The sequence below is a fragment of the Notothenia rossii genome (assembly GCF_949606895.1).
Source record: "Notothenia rossii genome assembly, chromosome: 2".
Lineage (NCBI taxonomy): Eukaryota > Metazoa > Chordata > Actinopteri > Perciformes > Nototheniidae > Notothenia > Notothenia rossii.
The window spans coordinates 13,985,137-14,005,998 of NC_136904.1; the positions used below are offsets into that span (position 1 = coordinate 13,985,137).

Sequence of the window (20,862 nt, forward strand, 5' to 3'; positions counted from 1 at the left end):
CACCTATAACCGGTTCTTTGGGGTTTTTCACCAGAGAATCGAAAGTACAATTACACAGGGTTTTTGGGTGAATCCTTTTAAAGCTATAAAATACAAACAAATGATGGATAATTTGAAATTGTTATATATTTCTTATGGGATGTAAACAATTATATTCATATCAGTATGTTGTTTCTTTTTACATTTTGATAGTATTTTAACAATACATGATTTGCCTCACTTTGTCCACTAAATGATGCAGAACATGATATCACTGCTGTTAAGACAGGTTTGGTAAACACTTCATTGAGTGGGAAGTCACATATTCCTTTTGTTTTGTGGAGTATTGGCTCCAACATATATAATGTATAAACAGTACAGTATATTCCAAAAAAAACTCTAACCCATAAGTCAGAAACACCACCGAGGCATTGTTTCCAACAGTGAAAAGTCAAAGAATAATACAGGGTTTGGGAGTGGCAAGGAAGCAGAACTGTTTGAATATCTGAACTTTTATTATTAATCCAGACGGTGAATATCTGCCCCTCCAAAAAAAAAGATCATTGTCCTTAAAAGTCTCGTAGAGAAGAGTTTGATCAGATAAAGTACAGGGACATCACTACAGGTGTGATCACTGCAGTCAGAGAGAAAACCAGTTTCCTGACAAGAGTTGTCTGAGCTTCACATGCATCAGTGTGACAGATATTATGAAGGTTGAGTCTGTGTGAGTCGATCTGAGCTGAAGTCTTGTTTCCATATGAACTCGGGGCAGTACTGATCGTCATTGTTACAGCTGGCTGAGCAGGCGTAGACAGCGAGCGTCCCCCAGTCGATACTGGCTCCTGTAGAGTCCACACACAGACTGTTCAACAGCTGGGGCATCACCTGAAGAAACACACAGATTATTCCATGTACCGACCCTTTAAGGTGCTGACAGTGTTGACTTCACAGTGTTAGCTGAAGGTAAACAAATGTCATCCTGCTGTCTTGTTAGTCGCCAGAATCATAGGACTCATGCCTACAAATTATAAATACATCCCAAACCACTGGTAAGAAAACGAAGACAACTATGGTTGAATTAGATAATAAGACAAGGATTGTTCTTAAAAGTGCTGGTAATTCCAGCAAACATATCAGATAAGGAAAGTTGTATCTCTTATAGTTATGGATATGTGTTTAAAGGTTTGTCATGCTCATGGAATCACAAATTGTTGAAGTAAAAAGAATAACATCCCTTTTCATTCTCAGCGCATTATCTGTACGGCCAGGAAAAGAACTGTCTTCTCACTGCAAATAGCAGGGGTAGTAGTTATATGCATCTTGAGGTTTATTAAACCTCTGTTTCTCTAATTACACTTGGTTTCTCTGGCAAATGTCTGCAGGTAATCCTATCAGATCGCCAATCCAGAGTCAGACGGTATCTTTCGGGGTCCGTCAATCTGCCCGTTAGAATAATGTTAATTTATCAGAATAATACTCACAGTTTCGGTCAATAAAACTTGCTAGAAAGAATAAGCTACTGTGTTCAGGGAATAATTCTGCCTGTCACACCGACCACTCAAGTTGCAGTTTATATGATGTCTGCAGAAAATGTCCTCACTTTATAATTTAGTCCTATAAGACAATTTGTGTAAAATGGTCATAATAAGCAGCTGAGTGGGACACAGACGACCTGTGAACATTATACTTTTGCAGCGGTAACAGCTGTGCCCAATGGATAATCTGTCTTTATCAACTTGAGTCATGTAAACAAATAAAAGGCCCCTTAACTTGTTTTTTATCACCAACGTGCACACTCACTTTTAATACGTGTGACAAAATAATCGCACGTAGGCATTTGAGACAGCGTTGAAGGGCGAAAGCTAGGGATAAAGAAGATGGAAGGACAATAAATGAATACCTGAAACTCAAAGATCCTCTTGGCACCACAGGTGCATGGTGGGATATCCTGATCTGAAGGGATGTGCTGAGAAGACACCCACAAGGGGGATCCCCCTCGACAGTACCGCACCACCTGAACAAAACACAGCACTGTGAGAAGGACTCAGAGAAAACGGCAAGATCTTTCTTACTTCATATCCTAAGTGCAGGGGTGTCCAAACTAAGGCCCGGGGGCCAAATGCGGCCTGCTGACCATTTTGAATCGGCCCTCATTAAATTCAAAAAGTATAATGGAATAAGGCCCACAAATGAAACTTGTGCTTGTCTCATATTGTACTTCTTAAATATACATGTACAATTATAATACACAGTAGTATTCATGTGTTAATAAGACCACTTTTCAAATAAATTGTCAATTAAAGTTGGAAACATTTTCTAACATATCTTAGTTGATAAGAAAAAAGTCCAATGAAGTATTTAGATAAAAAGCTTGAAATACACCCTTCCTATTTCTCCTTATTATAATCAATCTGAGGCTTCTGTTTTAAGGGATGAGCTGCAAACACTCACAAGCATCATTTACCTACATTTGATTGATTTTGCTAACTTATAACTGAACTTATGAGGCAATATAACTCTAGTGAGTGGCCCAGCCCTTCGTATAACTTTCTGTATGTGGTCCGAGGTGAAAAAAGTTTGGACACCCTCTGCCTTAGTGTGTTTGTTCACCTGGTGTGGCTCTGGTGCGATCCTCTTCTTGAACCGCTGCACAATTTTGTTGTCTTCAGTCTCGTGCATCGCCATCTCCTCCAGGTCTGTCTCTTCCAGGCCTGAATACAGATAATAATAATTTAGTCACAAATTAAAGCAAAATCATTTCTGCAGCGACATCACAGAGCAGTGCTGGTGATGCCTTGCAGCAGTGAAACTCCTGTCATTATCCAGGTAACCATTCAGTGCATCAGTGCTACATGATTTTTAGGGATGCTCCGATCGGGAATTTTGGGGCCGATCCGATCGGGTGGGGGCTGTGGGGATCTTCCATTTAAAGTGATGTTTAAAACTCAATAAATGGGGCTCATTTTTATATTGCTTCAGTGTATAATCCTTGTGGATCGAAAAGTTCAGATACATTTTTCAATACACGAAGCGCTTCCACAAACAACCAAAATAATTATTACATTCAAATGAAGTACATTATTCAAGTTTACATTAACTTTGGATAATAACATGGGAGAAATGAGCGGAAGCTCTCTCTCTCCCTCTCTCTCTCCTGACAGCCTGTCAGTATCGTCTCATGCAGCTCACTGATCCAGTAATGAGTGACCCGACAGTGAAGAATAAATATATTTACAACTAGTCTAGCTAGTTCCAGAGGTAGATCAAATAGCTAAGTGTGTTAGGTCTAACTCTTGTGTGTGTTGCTCCGCTCACCGGTCCGTCACAGCGGGCGGAGCTGCAGGATTTCTGCTTCACACACGTTGCATACCGCTATTTTACTGTCTTTTTCGGACACCTTAAAATACTGCCAGACCGGTGAAGCCATTTTGCCGCGCACGGAGAAAAGAGTCATGTATTTTACGTCATGTGATCGGCTCTTCTGATCGGCCTTTATAGATCGGAGCATCCCTAATGACTTTAACATGTAGCAGCAACATTAGCCATTCAAGTTCAATGTTAATGCAACAGTTTGTTCTGTCCTGTATTATGTTTGGACCACAAATATAAAGCAGTTTGCTCATTTGCTACAAACCGTACATTCACTCAACTTTTATACGGCTTTTCGAGCTCTACCTACAAAATAACGGAATCAGAATCAGAATACCTTTATTAGTCCCACAGAGGGGACATTTGCAGCGTTACAGCAGGAAAGAGCAGGTGACATTTCAACCATGTGAAAAAATTGTTCCCACAGACGTTAGAGGCCGTTGTGTAATGTGAGAGTTTGCATGTGCATGAGAGAGATTCAAGCAGTCAAATTGCTTTTGGTATTTTTTGTGTAGTGAACTCCTGAAACGAGACATCTTCCCCAACTTTCCATATCAGAAATAATTGAAAGCTTACCGTCTGCTAAGGAGTCTGCACCCTGTTTCTCTTCCTCTTCTTCTTCTTCTTCTTTAGACTCTTTTGTGTCTTCATCCTCCTCCTCCTCCTCTGGTTCAGTGACCAGCTCAGACTCAGGGAAGAGGAAGGTTGATGTTGTGACAATGGGAGCTTCTATACAAACGGACAAGGACACAACAGAGATATGAGGACAAGAATTGTTTAATAAATTACTAGAAACTCTGTGACTCTAAACTCAAGCTATAATAATGACTTCACACACACACACACACACACACACACACACACACACACACACACACACACACACACACACACACACACACACACACACACACACACACACACACACACACACACACACACACACACACACACACACACACACACACACACACACACACACACACACACACACACACACACACACACACACACACACACACACACACACACACACACACACACACACACACACACACACACCTTGGCTGCCGCACTCCCTCTTGTGTGTGTGTTTCCAGTGGAGGGTCTGGTGCGGTTTTCCACAGTATGTGACGCTGTGGCAGCGGGAGCAGGCTTTGTTGCCGGGGCAACCGCAGACCCAGCATAGTTTCACTCCGGAGACGGACAACACATTCGGGTCCGGCTCAGGATCACTCGGGGGTTCATCCTCTGAGAAAACAGAAGATTGACAAAAAGAAGATTCCTCATAAGGAAGACAATTCAGTGTTGAAGAACAGTTTCTTCCCCTCCGCTACCGGCCCTCCACTGACACTTTACCTCTGCCACATCATAGACTATATGCATTACATTAATGCACACAATGTTCATACTCCTTTCTGCACATATTCATATTTCACATTTCATAGTTTATATTCTAAAATGCGTTTAATACAATTCTGTTTCCATGTGAATTACTGCTTTATTTAAATGTTATTGCTATTTAACTGTATTTTATTACAGTGTAAAAGATTTTGTTTTTTATATTTTATGTATGCACCATGACATCAAGTCAAATTCCTAGTATGTGCGAACCTACCTGGCAATAAACCTGTTTCTGATTCTGAAGTACTTTGAAAACTGCCTAACACAAAGAGAAAAATGTCAACTGCAAATGATTAAAAGAATAGCAACCTGGTGGCGGGTTGTAGGGGTAAAACTCGTTCCTCCTCGATACCTGGCTTCTGAAAACTGAAAAGGGAAGAGGAGAGTTCAAAATCAGTAAAATTACACTTACTCTTAAAGATCTCCTATCATGCTATTTTTATGGGTCTCAGATATAAAAAATATATAAAAAACATGTCTATGATGTGTTTTGCTCAAAATACCAAACAGATCATGCATTTTAGACATCCCTCTATTCCAGCCCTGTTAGAGAATGGCTGATTCTGGGTCCTTAGCTTGAGAAAGAAAATAAGAGGAGGGGGAGCTTGTGCCTGCTCAGAATTCTACCACAGATACAGCTAAATGCTCCCATGATGAAACGCCATATCATGTTCCAAACCACATCAAGGATTATTTCTGAAACAGTATGGAGCTCAAATGCTTTTCTCTTGCGCTTTTACCACAAGGTGAGTTCCTTTTTTTCACACACTCTCCAGTACAGGTTAGCTCTGAGTGTTAGCATGCTTGCTAATGTAAACAAAGACCATATTACGTTGTGCATTGTTTCTGATAGCAACTTTCTGATAGTGCCGTGGGTGTAAAGCCAGCCCACCATTCCGATATTACGTCATATCGGCAGAAAATCTGGATCAGCTTCGTTGTACCCCCGTTTTTAGAGATATGGGTACGGAAGAAAAGAGAGAGGGTTTTGTTTTCTGACATTTTGTGAGTTCCCCAACACACCAGGGACACATATTTATGTATAAAGGACATTAAAAAGTGCATTTTGCATGATAGGAGACCTTTAAGAAAGACATCCTGCCCTCATGGGACAACATGTGAAACATTAAGGAGTAAGGACCAATCACTGTTACAGGTACCTTTAAAACAGCGGCTGTCGTTATGCGTGTAGCACTCGTGAGTTTTGCAGCAGAACAGAAAGAGTGTTCTGTGGAAACTTCTGTCCTGACCAGAAATTGGTCCGTACACCTGAAAGGAAAATGCAGGAAGTCAGTACTTTACATTTAATACATTAATTATCGTATGAATTGGGCTGATATTGTAAATAGATGTTAGCTTCTTGTTCATAATAAAAAGGGAGGAAAACAACTATTATATTAAGAGGAAATCTGCCAAAATGTATTTCATATTGTGATGTCTTTTCTCTTTTGAAATATCTATGAAAGTAATGTTAATATTTTTTTTACACTTTTACTCATTTATGATATTTTTTAGTCTTGATTCTACTGGTTCAAACTTTAAATTAGAAAACATATTAATCAAATGTTTTTACAAAACAATGTAAAACAAGCACACAAGGCCGCTTCCTAAAGATGAATATTTTTGTTAGCCTTTTTTTTTTATTTACCTTTTTTATATTTCTTGTGGTTGACTTACTTACTTTTACTTTTTTCTTAATTAGTTCTGTCTGTCACTATGTAGTTGTATTTATACTGCTGACTTGGCTAGGTCTCCACAGTTCCAAAAAGTACCTAATCTCAAGGGGATGCTCCTGGTTATAAATAAGGGTTAAACAGAACAAGAATGAATTAAAAAAAATAAAATAAAAAGTGTGTCACTTAGGGACTTCATGAGATAAAATAAAGGCTAAATCTGTTTAAGGAACTTTCCGGAACATTTAAACGTCATGTAACACCTGTGTCACGGTGGGTCCCCGTCCTTATGGGTTAAGATTAAAGCATATTTTACTGTGAAAAAGAGATATGTATGTATGGCTTCTCCGGGACACTGACCTGCAGCAGGAAGGCCATCGGCAGGCGGCACATCTCACACTGTAGCCCGGGTAGGGAGGGCAGGCCTGTCCGGCTCAGCCACGCCGGCCTACCCCCCACTTTGCTGGGGAACTGCGGGGCCAGAAGCCGCCACGGCTCCACTTCCTCCAGGAAGCCGAGGACCACCTCCTCCGAGGACAGGCTGCGACCTCCGGACATTTTAGAGAAATTAATATGGTATGTTAAAAACTGACAGAATAAATCCTGCTTCACAACACATGTTTTGAAAATGTGGTGCCATTCAGAAAAGGGTCCGTGAGGAAACAGCGATCAGCAGATGTTTCGTTCCGCACTCCGCAGTCCTCGAATCACTCACTGTAGAAATAAAGAGGCTAATGCTGTTTGGGGGACACGCATTATTAGTTCTCCTGACACTCTGAGACCATGTCTGAGACCCATGAAATGTTATTTAAAAAAAATAAACAATATTTTACGTCATCTTTATTTCCCACTCTGTCCACTAGAGGTCCCACATGTCTTGTCAACAGTAAAACGTTTCAGAATGAGGCAATTTGAAATATATCTCTACGATCTCTTAGTCTATTATTTATAAGCACTTATATGCTTATGTACAATTTTGAGTCGTTAGTATTTAGTTTGAGTATTTCTATTTTATGATTTCTATTTTAGGTTCTACTGCACTGCAGAAGATATTGTTATTTATACCATACAACATTTAAAATACATTTACAGCTATATTACATTTTTCACTTTCCATCAACCCACCTCATTATATTCCAATATGAAACCTTGTTAGTTAAAAACAACATTGAAAAAGCCTCCAGACAAATAGACTTGACAAAAGTAAGTGTAATGTTATGAAAAATAAATGGGCTATTATTACTATTAATATTGTTATATTTGTATTATTATAATTATTGCTAATATTTGTATTATTATTGTTGTTATTATTATTATTATTATTATTATTAATACAGACTTGATGACACTCCCTCCCTCCCTCTCTCACACACACACACACACACACACACACACACACTGTGATGTCATTTGAAGGGGAGTTTGGGACGGGTCTGTCCATTGGACGGCTGGACGGACACAGACTGTGACATTATTGAATCAGCGCTCTACTAATCGGACTTTAATTCACATTTAATTCAACCATGAAGCTCAGAGTGTACACAGAGTCAGCTTTGCGGGTTTGTGTGGACAGCAGAAGTTCAAACTTTTTATAATTAACCTAAAATGGAAACTAAAGTGAGGCGGACAGCAGAGAAATCAGTTGACACACCGGCTGATAATCATGGAGGAATGGACGATGTGAACACTGGCCCGACCCGGGACTGAGCCTCCTGCCCGGGGCTCCTCCGGCTACATGTCCCCCTCCTCTCCGTGCCAGATGCCTCGGCGGGGCGAGGGGTGCTTCAAGCCGGCCCCGGTGTCCCCTGCTCCGCCTGTCCCACCGAGGAGGGTCCGGGGTTCCGGGAGGACGCGGCGGGTGAAGTGTGTGCTGGTGGGGGATGGAGCTGTGGGGAAGACCAGCTTGGTGGTCAGCTACACCACCAATGGGTATCCCACCGAGTACGTGCCCACCGCGTTTGACAACTTCTCAGGTAAAGGAGGAAGATGATGAGATTGATGATGATGATGCCTACTAAAAAGTAGAACAAATAATAAATTCAGAAAGTCTTTTGCAGACATTTGCAGTGTTGTAAAGGGACAGTGCAACAACAACAACATGAACTGTAGGAAAGAATAGATACATAGATATTCTGTTTATTTATTTGTAAGTGTACCCCAAGATTATTATATTGTATTTGTATATTTTCACCCCATGTTATACCTTGCAATCTTTTACTTGGATTCTTTTCCCTTTTCTTTTTTTTTTATAAATTGTAATTTGGAGTTAACCGAAGTTGTAAGATTGTATTGCCAACTTCACTGTAAATGCTCTGCACAAATAGTTGCTAAAGTCAATTTTATGCAAACATTTTACAAAATGCTGAATTCAGCCTTGCATATATTGAGATGTCTTGCCCTTTTCTGTTTTATTATTATTTAACTGAACATCTTTGACCAAATAAGGTATTTAAAGATTTCACCTTGGACTTTGACTTCACTGTTTGTGTGTGCAGCCGTGGTATCAGTGGACGGGCATCCAGTCAAACTACAACTCTGTGACACAGCCGGGCAGGTCAGTGACCTCATCACAAATACACAACACACACTTACACTCACACTCACACACTCACAATACGCACACAGAGGGAAAGAGTGAGCAGCAGCATTTCCTGTTTTAGTTGTATTTGTGTTTGAAACAATAACTCTGACCATGTGATGAAGATTAAAACCTTATTTCTCTCTTTCTTTCTTTGAAAAGAGAAGTATACTCAAACACAAATTGTATTTTTGTGAGTGGCATTATTGTTTTTGTTTTCATAATTGACAGTGTAGAGCTAGACAGGAAACGTGGGAAGACAAAAGAGGTGGTGTGACATGCAACAAAGACCACCCCCAACAATTAGTCTACCCTACAAGTTTTAATTGAAAACTTTTCTCAAACTTAACAAATATCTTTTTTTTTTTTTTATCATGGCAATTCAGAGATGTTGCTAAAGTTTTCTTATAAAAAGGTTTGGCTGCTTTATCCAAATATCTTTTTTAATGATAATGTAGTTTGACCGAAATGGTGAGCGTGGAGATAATAGGCACACAGATTAAGTTAAGTCTTAAACTAAATATGCTAAAACGTTTAAACATCTCAGTTGGATTTGATGTCTTTGTTGGTGAGCTCAAACTGTCCCGCAGGTAATTCCTGGGGAAAATGATGTCGCACACAGGAAGTGATGCATTTGTCATCTGCAGCTGTTCTCTAAAATAAAAGCAATAATTGAGCTTCAACTAATTAAACTTTAAATGATTGTGAACTATACTGGAGAGGTTAATCCATTAATGAATTAGTAATTTCTTCAGGAAAACAAACTCAAACCTCTCTGATTCAAGTTTCTTAAATGCGATATTTTCAGTTTTCTTTACTCCTTTATGACTGCAACTAATAATTGAGCTGTGGACAAACATTTCAAAGACATTTCAGGACATTTCTTTGGCTTGGAGAATCACTGAAAGCCATGTTTCTCTATTTTGTTTCATTTTACAGACCAAACAACTTGTCGATTGATCGAGAAATGAATCTGCAGAATTAATGATAATGGAAAAAAATCATAGTTGTATTCCTAATGTTGACCATGTAACAATTTAAGCTTATCTGTTAAAACAAACAAAGTGTGTTTTCCGATGTGATGGCAGAATGAATGGGAGGATCACAGGCAGAGGAAGGATAGACTCAGAGATAACACGTCAGGGAGGAAAAGCTCAACATATCCTCGTAGTTTATCATCTGTCATAAAGAACCGACACTGAGTAGCACCAGACATTGTTTTGGAAAGACATGATATGCAGAACGTTGTAGATGTCTTTCTTATCCTGTACCATACTCTGTTTTTTGTCCAAATACTCCTCAAGTCTCTTCTCTGCTGCGTTTGTCAAACCTCTTCATCCTCAAAACTTATCTCTCTCTTTATCTTGATTCCTCCCTCCAGGATGAGTTTGATAAGCTGCGTCCTCTGTGCTACACCAGTGCAGATGTGTTCCTGCTGTGCTTCAGCGTTGTCAGTCCCGCCTCCTTCCAGAACATTCCGGAGAAATGGATCTCAGAGATCCGGAGACATGCACCCTTTGTACCCATCGTCCTCGTTGGGACGCAGTGTGACCTCCGAGAAGATGTCAAGGTGGAATATTCACTGACGTAGAGAGAACGTAAAGAAGTTGCAATATGCTAGGCAAAGTGATGTCTTTATTCTGACAAAGTTCAAACCACTAGCTTTGAACATTCTGAATCACAATTTGACCCATGTGTTTTACAGTCTTTTTCATAACAGACATTTTTGATTGCCAATAGAAAAAAAGCACACGTGTTATTGATCACATTAACAATGAATCTTGTTCTGTTGAAGTCTCCTTGTAAGACACGACAGTGTGAAAGATCAGCCATATTTAAATAGCACCTTAAACACAATAATTGTGTTTAGAAATATATAATGTTACTAAAGTGATAATTCAGATGTTTTGAAGTGGGGGATGTATGAGGTTGCTCTTTTTCTACATTGACAAAAACAGTCATTTTACATCGCAGTTTGCCCTAGTTGTCCGTCTACTGCTGCCTTGACTGTATTATTTGTAATGTTGTGTGACTTTGTTGTTTTAAAAATACAAGTTCAGATTCATGAAAGTCACACAATAGCACAAACGAGAAACAGAAAAGTGTCAACGTTATGCCAGTCCTTCGATCCTAAACCCAGTTTCTTTGTGTTTTTGAATGATCACTGATTGAAGAAGAACATTGCAAGTGTCTTCTTCCTCTTTAAAAAATAAGAAGATACAAGCTCTACAGACGCATGGTAACATTGAGTTTCCTCTTCTCGTAGGTTCTCATTGACCTGGCTAAGTACCGGGAGCGACCTGTGGACCCAGCAGACGCCCAGGAATGTGCCATGGATATCGGAGCTGTGGCCTACATGGAGTGCTCGTCCCTGACCCAGAAGAACTTAAAAGAAGTGTTTGACACAGCCATACTGGCCAGCCTGCAGAACTGCAGCTCCAACAAAAAGCATCCCAGAGGGAAGCAGAAACGACGGAAAAAGCAAAGGCAGACACCGGACAAGATGAAGAGTCTGTCCAAGTCCTGGTGGAAAAGGTACTGCTGTGTGGCCTAGACCGACGTGTGACGATTCTCTGTTACTGACTTATTCTGGTCTGGATTCAACTTGAGTCGCTCTCTGTTTGGGTTTCTCTCTTTTCGAGCCTGACGTGGAGAAGGACCTCGACTTGACTGTGACTGGGAACCAAAGTAAGACTGGCAAGGATCCTAAATGTTTTACTTTTTCTTTTTATTCCAAGAGGGGTTTCAGTCTTCTTGTCGATGAGATTAAGTACTGAGTTCTAACAACATTTGCTATAAAATATAAGCAGTACCGCAGTGTCCTTTTTCCAACTCTTCCGGAATTGAATCGCCGTCAACTGGGACTAACAGGATATCGCTCTATGTCGTGGTGGATGTGATAGTGTTCCTTAACATTTGACCAATCCAGAAAGTCTTGTCTATGTTTAACACTTACAATGTAAGCGTGTTTAGTCTGGTGTTCTTGTTCCCAACCTAGTATGCATTTTGGTCGCTTGTGAACTGAGCTTGACTAACTGAGCTTGACAAACTGAAACTGCTTCTGAACTTCCTTTTTTTTATCTTGTCTCCAACACTCATGATTAGAAAGAACTGCCTCCTGATAAAGAGGGTCTCTCAGACAAAACATTATTGCTTATTAAGGCTGACCTTTCCTATTCCATTAGTAATTGTTAAGGTGTTTTTCATGCTAAAAGACCTCTTTCCAACAAACAGATCTATAGGTTCTCTTCTGGTGTGGCCTAAAAACCTAATCTGAAACCAGAAATATAGTTCATCTTTTAATTTGGTCTCGATTTGAACTATTTGTGGGATAAGTCTGGCTTGGTTTTGAGTTTGTTTCTCACTATGGGCAATAAAACAACCAGAACACTCATTCTTTTTGCTGAAGCCTAGGTTTAGGCTCATATCGTATCTTAATTGAAAAATAATTATATATTTTCTCCTTCAGAAGAAAAAATATCAGAACATCCATGTGATAAAACCCTAGCATTGTTCTGTTACTGCAAGTCGTATGTTTATCCTACATAAGGCACGACATTGCATTTTTATCAGGTTTCAAATATTGGAGGTCTTTGTCTATACAGACCTATCCTTCAATATTACTGAACAGCTCTGAAAGACATAGTAATCAATGAGGCAGAAAATACTATATTGGCTTCAGATATGTGTGCTGCTTGTGGGGTGTTTGATTTATCTTTGCACACACTTACACAGCTTTACTGTAAGTGTGAGCACTCAACATAATTAGATCAACTCAGCGCCCTTTGCATGTCTTTACATTTACCCAATGGGTTCAGATGTTTGTTCATGTAGGTTTGCAGAAAAGATGAATTTTGTATCTTTGCTTTTCAATGCAGTTGTGTATCTAAAAGACTGTGAAGTTTTAATTATGTACATATTCAGTGAAATATTTTTCTTTAAACTTAATTGTCATTCGCCAGGTTTGTTGATCTGTGTTTGTTCCCTTTACCCAAAGTATGCTTTATTATTAACCATTGGTAATTTTGGTAACCCTGCATCTCATTATGCCTGGTTAGTTTTGCAGCATCTCCTCTCTCCAAAGAAAAGGACACACATTGTAAAGCAGAAAAAAAGAGGCATAATATGTTGATGTCAACGTTCAGCTGCCACACCTTCCTTTGTACATTGTACATTGTTACTAAAGCAGAACAAAACCCAATTATTTACAACTACTTCTCTACAGTGCCTTCATCTGAGTGGCTCTTTGTATCACTGCAGCAGAAAGAAAAAGGGTGAAACCAGGTCGCAGTCTGTAATGGCCTCAAAGAAAACCGGACAGTTTTTTGTGAGCAACATCATCATTCATATTGATCAGACATAAAAACAAAACAACACATTTACACTCTAGCATTCTTAACATTAGGACAATCTAAATCATGGCCTTAACCACTGTCTAAATCCAACTTAAACCTTTCTCTCCAACCCAAAGATTATAAATTGGGTAAGGAGTGCAGAGTTAACATCTGCATAGTTAATATGTGTTCATCTCAACAATATTCATTATGACCCTAAAAAGCTTGCCAAAACTCTGCTCTGGAGCAGTTTAAGTCAAGTGTATGATGAAAAGCCTATTAAATTATGTAAAAAATTAAGAAATGTCTTCATCAATGTAAGAGAAGCAGAATAGCATTACCTTTTTCTAGAGAGTAGTGTGAAATGGAGTGAGCTGTGAAGTGCTTTTAAATGTAATTGCACTGTGAAGAAATGTCTTAAAACTTACAAACAAAATGTTCACAGATTGGCAGTCATGTCATGTTTCAAGTGTTACAAGACAGCTAGAACATGTACAATCACAGCAGACAATATGCATGACTGTATTGACTTCTGTAAAAAGGTTCTTACTGGTAACACTGACTATAACTTCAAGTGTGTCTCCCAACAGACTCTTCGGCAGAGAAACTCAGTGTGTGACCCTAACTGACCTTACGGTTGCTCTACTAATTGGCTACAACCTGTAAACCAATGCATGGAGAGAGTTGAGAACTTATTCTAAAATGTATTTGAACTCATAATGTTGATGAGAGGCCTGAGTGCAAAACGTTGAAGAAGTGTGTTTCCTGAAGCTGTTTGGTAACTTTCTGCTGAAGATTTTACAACTGTGGATGAATGGGTTCACTGTGTCCCGATGTTTTACTCATGATAGCAAATGCATTGTTTCTTGCTTGGGAAAAACGTCATAATAAGTTGCTTGTCTTGCTGTTTGGGTGCAGGCTTGGTTGATGGTGGATTTAAGTGGGGTAAAGGTCAAACAGACCCTTATGATAGCTGGCATTTCCTCTAGTAGGTCTCATCCGTTTTACCTTCTCATACAGTATGTATAATCTATGGAGAGTACAGAACGTTTCATATCACAAGGTGTTTGTTTGCATGCATGTGGTTCAAGCCTGCCTTTATTTTGAGACAAATATTTGTTTGATTACTCCTGCTTGAATACATTAAAACTGAACAATTATGAAAACGAAATATACTATAACCCTTTAAAGTACGTTCATGCTGTCAACTCTGGCCACAAATGATAATGTTATGTACCAAAATGTGAATAGTAACATGAGTTGAGAAGAGTCATCATTTCCCTCACTGATAGCTACTGGTTGAACCACACAAAGTCACGCTATAGCAAAACGAAGTATGCTGATAAGAAGGTTTGCATTTCAATGTTCGAATCAAACATTTTATTTTTGAAGTCCTTGCTTGCGTGTTTTATTCATTTTAATGTTTTACCTGCTTTCAGGAGCCAGAAGAGGCTAAAAGCAAAGTATACCCTGTATGAATGGCTTTGTAATGTTGAACAGATAGGTCTCTGAAAGTGAACTAAAGTGTTAAAAGAGAGTCAGAAAAGAGACAGGAAGGTGACTGGATAGGAGTTATGTGTTGGTTCTGGGGATTGGTTGAAGGATAGACAGAAATGTGAATGTGTTTGGGACGGATGCAAAGTCTGTAAAATATAGGTATGACTGCAATGATTTCCGTTTTTTGTGATACAAAAGGGTGTAGAAATCTACCAATAAAATACAAATAAAATTGTGGCTTTACATGACTGACCTGGGATTACCGTAACTGCATTTGTTTTTCTCAACACTGCCTTCCCACACAAGTCTAATTGTACAACAATATCCCATAAAGTCCAGTGAGGTAAAACAAAAAGCAGACCGCCTGGGGAAACAGACAGAAAGGTTAATTCTTGAGATTTCAGGGTTTTATTGAGGTTACCCCCTGAAGCACACCTGAGCTCACTCACATGAGACACCAGGAGCTTCCCTCAGCCTGTGTGAAACATCCTTTCTCCTGCATGTAAAAACATTGTAATAGAGACATTTAAAAACAGAAAGCATGCTGACGTCAGTCGGAGAAAGAAATGTTTGTACAGAAGTTTTATACCCTGAGAAATAAAGAATATTTGATATAATACATGCTGTGTTTTGTTGGTTTTAAGGCTGTGTGCTCAGCGGCGGGACTGGGGAATGTGTGTGTGTTTAAATATAACTCCCTGTGACAGCCCACAGGCTGTAAAAGAGAATATGTATTTTGTTTCGTTTTTTGGGAATGCATTTGTACAGAGTCTATATCATTTGTGCACAACATCGTACTGTTTCCTCATCAACAGAGTTTTACAAATTATACCTGAAAGACAGTCAGGTAATGGTCAGGATGGTAGGTATCGGATACAGGGCTGCAAATCACAACTAATTACTTTGCCGATTATTTTAGATCCATCAATCAATACAAAATGTCTGAAAAAAGGGGTTAAAAGTCCATCCTAATTTCTCAATCTTCAAGGTGATTTTTTCTTATTCTGTAAGTCTAAAATCAACAAGCAGGAAACTCCATATTTAAGAGGCTGAAAACAGCATTTTCTGCCATGTTTGCATGAAAAATAACTTAAATATCAAAACGGTAATCATTATTTTCATTGCAGCTCTTAGTTAAACACACAAAACAGGCCCTCAACTCCATTTTTTAAGACAACACATGCTTCTTGTTGTTTTTTGGGCACCAAATTGAACATGTTTTTTAATGATGTTGTGGCTACAGTAATGTTTTGGAATTTAACTTTGAACTTTGTGATAACAGAATGCAACAACCATGCTGCGCTCAGCTGATGCACATCAGAGGGAGGGGATAAGATGTGAGCCATGTTTGGGGTTACACACACACACAGACACACACACACACACACACACACACACACACACACACACACACACACACACACACAGAGACGCTCACAGAAAGACCTCTAACTTCAGACTGGATTTTTGTAAACAGACTCTGCTTCCAGGCCCTCATGGTTATGCAAGAGCTTTATTTTGGAGGCTGCCATGTGACATTTGGTTTGTCTCGCTGTTCGTGGGGTCATGCCCTGACTTCACTCTGTCTGGGAAACACAGCTTTCCTCTACCTGACAACACACAGTGTGAGCACATAATGAGGAGGCCGACTGTGTCCTGGTTACATCACTGCTCTGTGACTGAAGCTGTGCCAGGGCCCATTTACTGATGTTCTGATGTTGTTCTCACACTGACTCATACACATCATTCCCTTTTACAATAACAACCATTCATTAACAATCATGAAATGAAAATCTGCTGGAAAACCAAACCAGAAAGACTTTAAGAGTACACAACATTTGTTTTATTGTTTTGGTCTCAAGTCAGATTTTCTGCTTTGATTTGATCCTTTTTATTTAGAGAACCTCACAAGGCCTGTAAGAAGTAATGATGTTGAAACAGTAAATATTTATGTTACCCTAAAAGGGGTGTTAATCTAACCAGGCCTTATAATGGAACATGTAATCACACCTCACAAACTGTAAACACAGGTAGCACCAACATAACAGTTGAAATGTGAGTCGTTTTCCGATCTTTATATGAAATCAGGCCCAACAATCGTTGAGATAGTTCAAGTTCAAAATGGTTTCCACAGCGCTCATAATGTCACGATATCATGTTGTTAAGGCTTGAACTCATTCAGAAAGACACATCTGCTCTGATGCCTGTAAGATGCTTTTAGTAATATTCATAATTGCGAAATAATATCCAGTGCAGCTTATTTTAAACACATTTACTTAAGTAAGTGTTATATTATCATGAAGGCATTTTCATATGGAGAAACAAGGATGGAAAAGGCAGAAATGCAGAGGGATAGCCTTGTCTGTTACACACAGTATAATTACGGTATTTTTTAGTACATGGGAGAGGGATGATAGGATCAAAACGTCTAGATAAATGTATTTTTGCAGGACTTTATTTGTAACTTGTTATTGCGAAATGGTACAGCCACATGTGCACACAGAGAGCTGCCAGAACTCAAGGCGACTGAAGCTCTGTTCCAGCCCATTTTATAATTTTATAGCCTCTCTCTCTTTGTGTGTGTGTGTGTGTGTGTGTGTGTGTGTGTGTGTGTGTGTGTGTGTGTGTGTGTGTGTGTGTGTGTGTGTGTGTGTGTGTGTGTGTGTGTGTGTGTGTGTGTGTGTGTGTGTGTGTGTGTGTGTGTGTGTGTGTGTGTGTGTGTGTGTGTGTGTGTGTGTTACATAACATAAAGAGGGGCCAGAGTGACATCAGTGCTGACTCTTAACGAGCAGAGCTGAAATACAATATCCCCTTTCCTAACAAGCTATAAACCCAATCAACGTGTGTGTAGACAGCTGCCGTGTGTGTGTGTGTGTGTGTGTGTGTGTGTGTGTGTGTGTGTGTGTGTGTGTGTGTGTGTGTGTGTGTGTGTGTGTGTGTGTGTGTGTGTGTGTGTGTGTGTGTGTGTGTGTGTGTGTGTGTGTGTGTGTGTGTGTGTGTGTGTGTGTGTGTGTGTGTGTGTGTGTGTGTGTGTCTTTGGGTAAGAGAAAGTTATAGAAAAAGCTGTAGAAGGGGCAACAGCCGGTAAGCAGGAGAGAGAAAGTCACAGATAAATTCTCTTATGGTGACAGACAGCTTCTGTACTTTTCATCTCATGCTCACACAAGCACGAGCATTCCCTCTGTGCATTGATAGTGGTCGTGGTTGTTGTTTGTCAGAAAGAAAATAGATTAACCTGCTGACAACAGAGGTCTGGATGATTGAGGTCATGATTTCTTGACAGAGACATTTAGAGTTTGTCAAATTATTATTAGTTTTTGCGCTTTAAGTACCACAAGCCAAGTAACATCAAGTTCCATTATATTCAAGACAAGGCAGACATCTACCATATAATTCTCCAAAACTACAACACACAATTTCGATTGATATATAGCTCTAAAGGTAAAGTACATATTAACATACACATTTCAGATTGTCGGGTTGAACTGCTCCTTCAACTCTTAAACCTGTATTGGGAGGCAAGTCCTGAAATTGTGAGATGTTCTCCCCCACAATGTGGTAAACACAAGTTCACACACACACACACACACACACACACACACACACACACACACACACACACACACACACACACACACACACACACACACACACACACAGAGTTTACTGAACAGATTCCAACAGACTGACACATACTCTTGTAATCTTTACTGGATGTGCTTTATCTCTGACTCAACTCTGGTACAAACACACTTTTTCCCTCTTTACTTTCCTTTTCTTATCAGTCTTTGGTTACTTTTTACTGTATTTTCCTGTTAAACATTTCCTCTGCTCCCCTCTCTCTGTCACTGTCCTTCATTTCCTGTCACAGCTCATCACATCTACAGGATGTCTATTTGAATAACCTGGTGACGTGATGTGTGTGTTTGCATGCATGTTCAAAGTTCACAGAGTGTGTCATGTGGCATGTGCACAGTTGAGAAACACTGACACACAAAGATCACTCCTCTCAACATACATCTCTGCTGTGGACAGCTCCTGCTGACGTCCACATAAACACATTACTGAAGTTAACACAAAAAACACCATCAAGGTCAACATCCTCCACATTTTCACATCCCAATCCCATCACTGTACTTATGAATAAACATCATATGTCATGTCTCTATTTATTTATTTAGTACTTGCTAAGTTAATTACAGTGTTTACAAAATCTTTCAGATAATAGTAACACCTCTTAATAGCTATTTTTGGATTATCAATTTCAGTTTGAGGCCTCTACTAAATCAAATCACTATTTTTAAATATATATAATTCAATATATCGTGGCTCACAACCTAACTGTGGAGATACATCTTTCTAAGACAAGCTAAAACACAAATTAAATTAAACCACGGTACCAATCTAATCTAATTATATACTTGAAAAACTATCAGAAAAAGCACAGGTGTAACTAGAAACACTGATTACTGCTCCAGTAGAATGAGCATCGAGTCACTTCATCAACTTATTAATTAGACTGTGTGCTTTTCCTACCATGACGTGACAGTTTTACTGACTATGCTGAGTAATAAGAGACAAAGTATTTGAATATTAATGCATGAGACTGCCTACATGTGAATAAGCAGCAGCAGCTCGAGGGCAGATGATTGGTTCAGGTGAGGAGCTGAGGGGGAAACTGAGCAGCTAACAGGTGTGGAAAAAGGACGAGAGGACAGTGTGTATCTAACCGTGTATGTTTTATCTAAAGCCAACTTTGAGTGCATTTAGAAGATCTTTAGAAAGCTACACATGCAAATTAGTGTTGTCAAATAAGATAACACTTATAAAACATGAAAAAACAAAGTTTTTGCCCGTAATTAAAAAATATGTATCTCAATATTGTCTTCATCTTATAGTCTTAAAATTTAAATTTCAAGGTAATGTTTGCTGTTGCAATAACTGTATCTCTCACACACACACACACACACACACACACACACACACACACACACACACACACACACACACACACACACACACACACACACACACACACACACACACACAGCACACTTGTGGGAAACAGGGATTAGTAACTGATACTGAGAGGTGGGAGAAAGCAACCTCCCTCTGTGGCCTCTTCAACCAGATGTAACCAGCTGGGACACAAACCTACACATACAAACACACACACACACACACACACACACACACACACACACACACACACACACACACACACACACACACACACACACACACACACACACACACACACACACACACACACACACACACACACACACACACACACACACACACACACACACACACACACACACACATACACACAGTGACCAGGCTTCTGGCCAGAACGTTTGTCGTTTTCTCAACAGTGTGAACTGACACATAATGTAGTGTGTGTGTGTGTGTGTGTGTGTGTGTGTGTGTGTGTGTGTGTGTGTGTGTGTGAGAGAGAGAGAGAGAGAGAGAGATAGAGAGAGAGAGAGAGAGAGAGAGAGAGAGAGAGAGAGAGAGAGAGAGAGAGAGAGAGAGAGAGAGAGAGAGAGTTAGAGAGACCCACTTTAAGTTGTGTGGAGTTCAAAGACATTGCTTCGATGAATCTCTATAACAACGGTCTCTCTAACACTTTGTCCGTCTCATTTGAATCATTTTTCTCCATATTAGAATAACAGATAAAGATACACCACACGTTGACAGAGAGAATAGATGCAGAGATAGAGATGGTATGACACGTATGAGTATGTTTTAAGACAAGAAGATGTGTGAAGTGTTATTGTTAGTTTGCGCTAAAGGCAGTATGGGAGTGTGAGTGATTGAGGTGGTGTCTTCAGGGAGTCAGCTTTATCTTAAGAAGCAGTGCATCGTGGGAGCTGGTCCTGAGGGCAGAGGCAGACGACTCATTCATTTCTGTAGAAAAACATTTGAGTGTTGATAATTGTAGAACTAACATCTGTAATGTGTTCATCATTTTATCGTCAATTGTAACAAGCGTGTTGTGTTTTTATAAAACATTGGGCAGTGT

At 39.6% G+C, this 20,862-nt stretch overlaps 2 protein-coding genes across 4 annotated transcripts; one reads left to right on the forward strand and one right to left on the reverse strand.

The window, feature by feature from the left end:
* Nucleotides 1–472: 472 nt before the first annotated feature.
* On the reverse strand, nucleotides 473–7,198 carry pdcd2 (programmed cell death 2). Of its 2 annotated transcripts, none has more exons than XM_079664126.1 (8): nucleotides 6,786–7,198; nucleotides 5,913–6,021; nucleotides 5,062–5,118; nucleotides 4,411–4,599; nucleotides 3,925–4,074; nucleotides 2,590–2,690; nucleotides 1,880–1,993; nucleotides 473–864 (listed from the first exon to the last, which is right to left on the reverse strand). In XM_079664126.1, the coding sequence occupies exons 1-8, from the start codon at nucleotides 6,981–6,983 to the stop codon at nucleotides 685–687; spliced, it is 1,098 nt and encodes a 365-aa protein (XP_079520252.1). In that variant the 5' UTR covers nucleotides 6,984–7,198; the 3' UTR covers nucleotides 473–684. The 2 variants fall into 2 exon arrangements, with proteins under 2 accessions (XP_079520252.1, XP_079520251.1); XM_079664125.1 differs by having other exon boundaries at nucleotides 3,925–4,077; nucleotides 6,786–7,193.
* A 639-nt stretch (nucleotides 7,199–7,837) lies between these two features.
* On the forward strand, nucleotides 7,838–15,453 carry rhoua (ras homolog family member Ua). 2 transcript variants are annotated; one of them, XR_013805112.1, is made up of 5 exons: nucleotides 7,838–8,398; nucleotides 8,921–8,979; nucleotides 10,385–10,573; nucleotides 11,270–15,177; nucleotides 15,219–15,453. XR_013805112.1 is itself a non-coding variant. In XM_079664128.1 (4 exons), exons 1-4 carry the CDS (start codon nucleotides 8,161–8,163, stop codon nucleotides 11,555–11,557), a joined length of 774 nt encoding a protein of 257 aa, XP_079520254.1. In that variant the 5' UTR covers nucleotides 7,838–8,160; the 3' UTR covers nucleotides 11,558–15,453. The 2 variants fall into 2 exon arrangements, 1 of the variants encoding a protein (XP_079520254.1); XM_079664128.1 differs by having other exon boundaries at nucleotides 11,270–15,453.
* The last annotated feature ends 5,409 nt before the right edge of the window (nucleotides 15,454–20,862 follow it).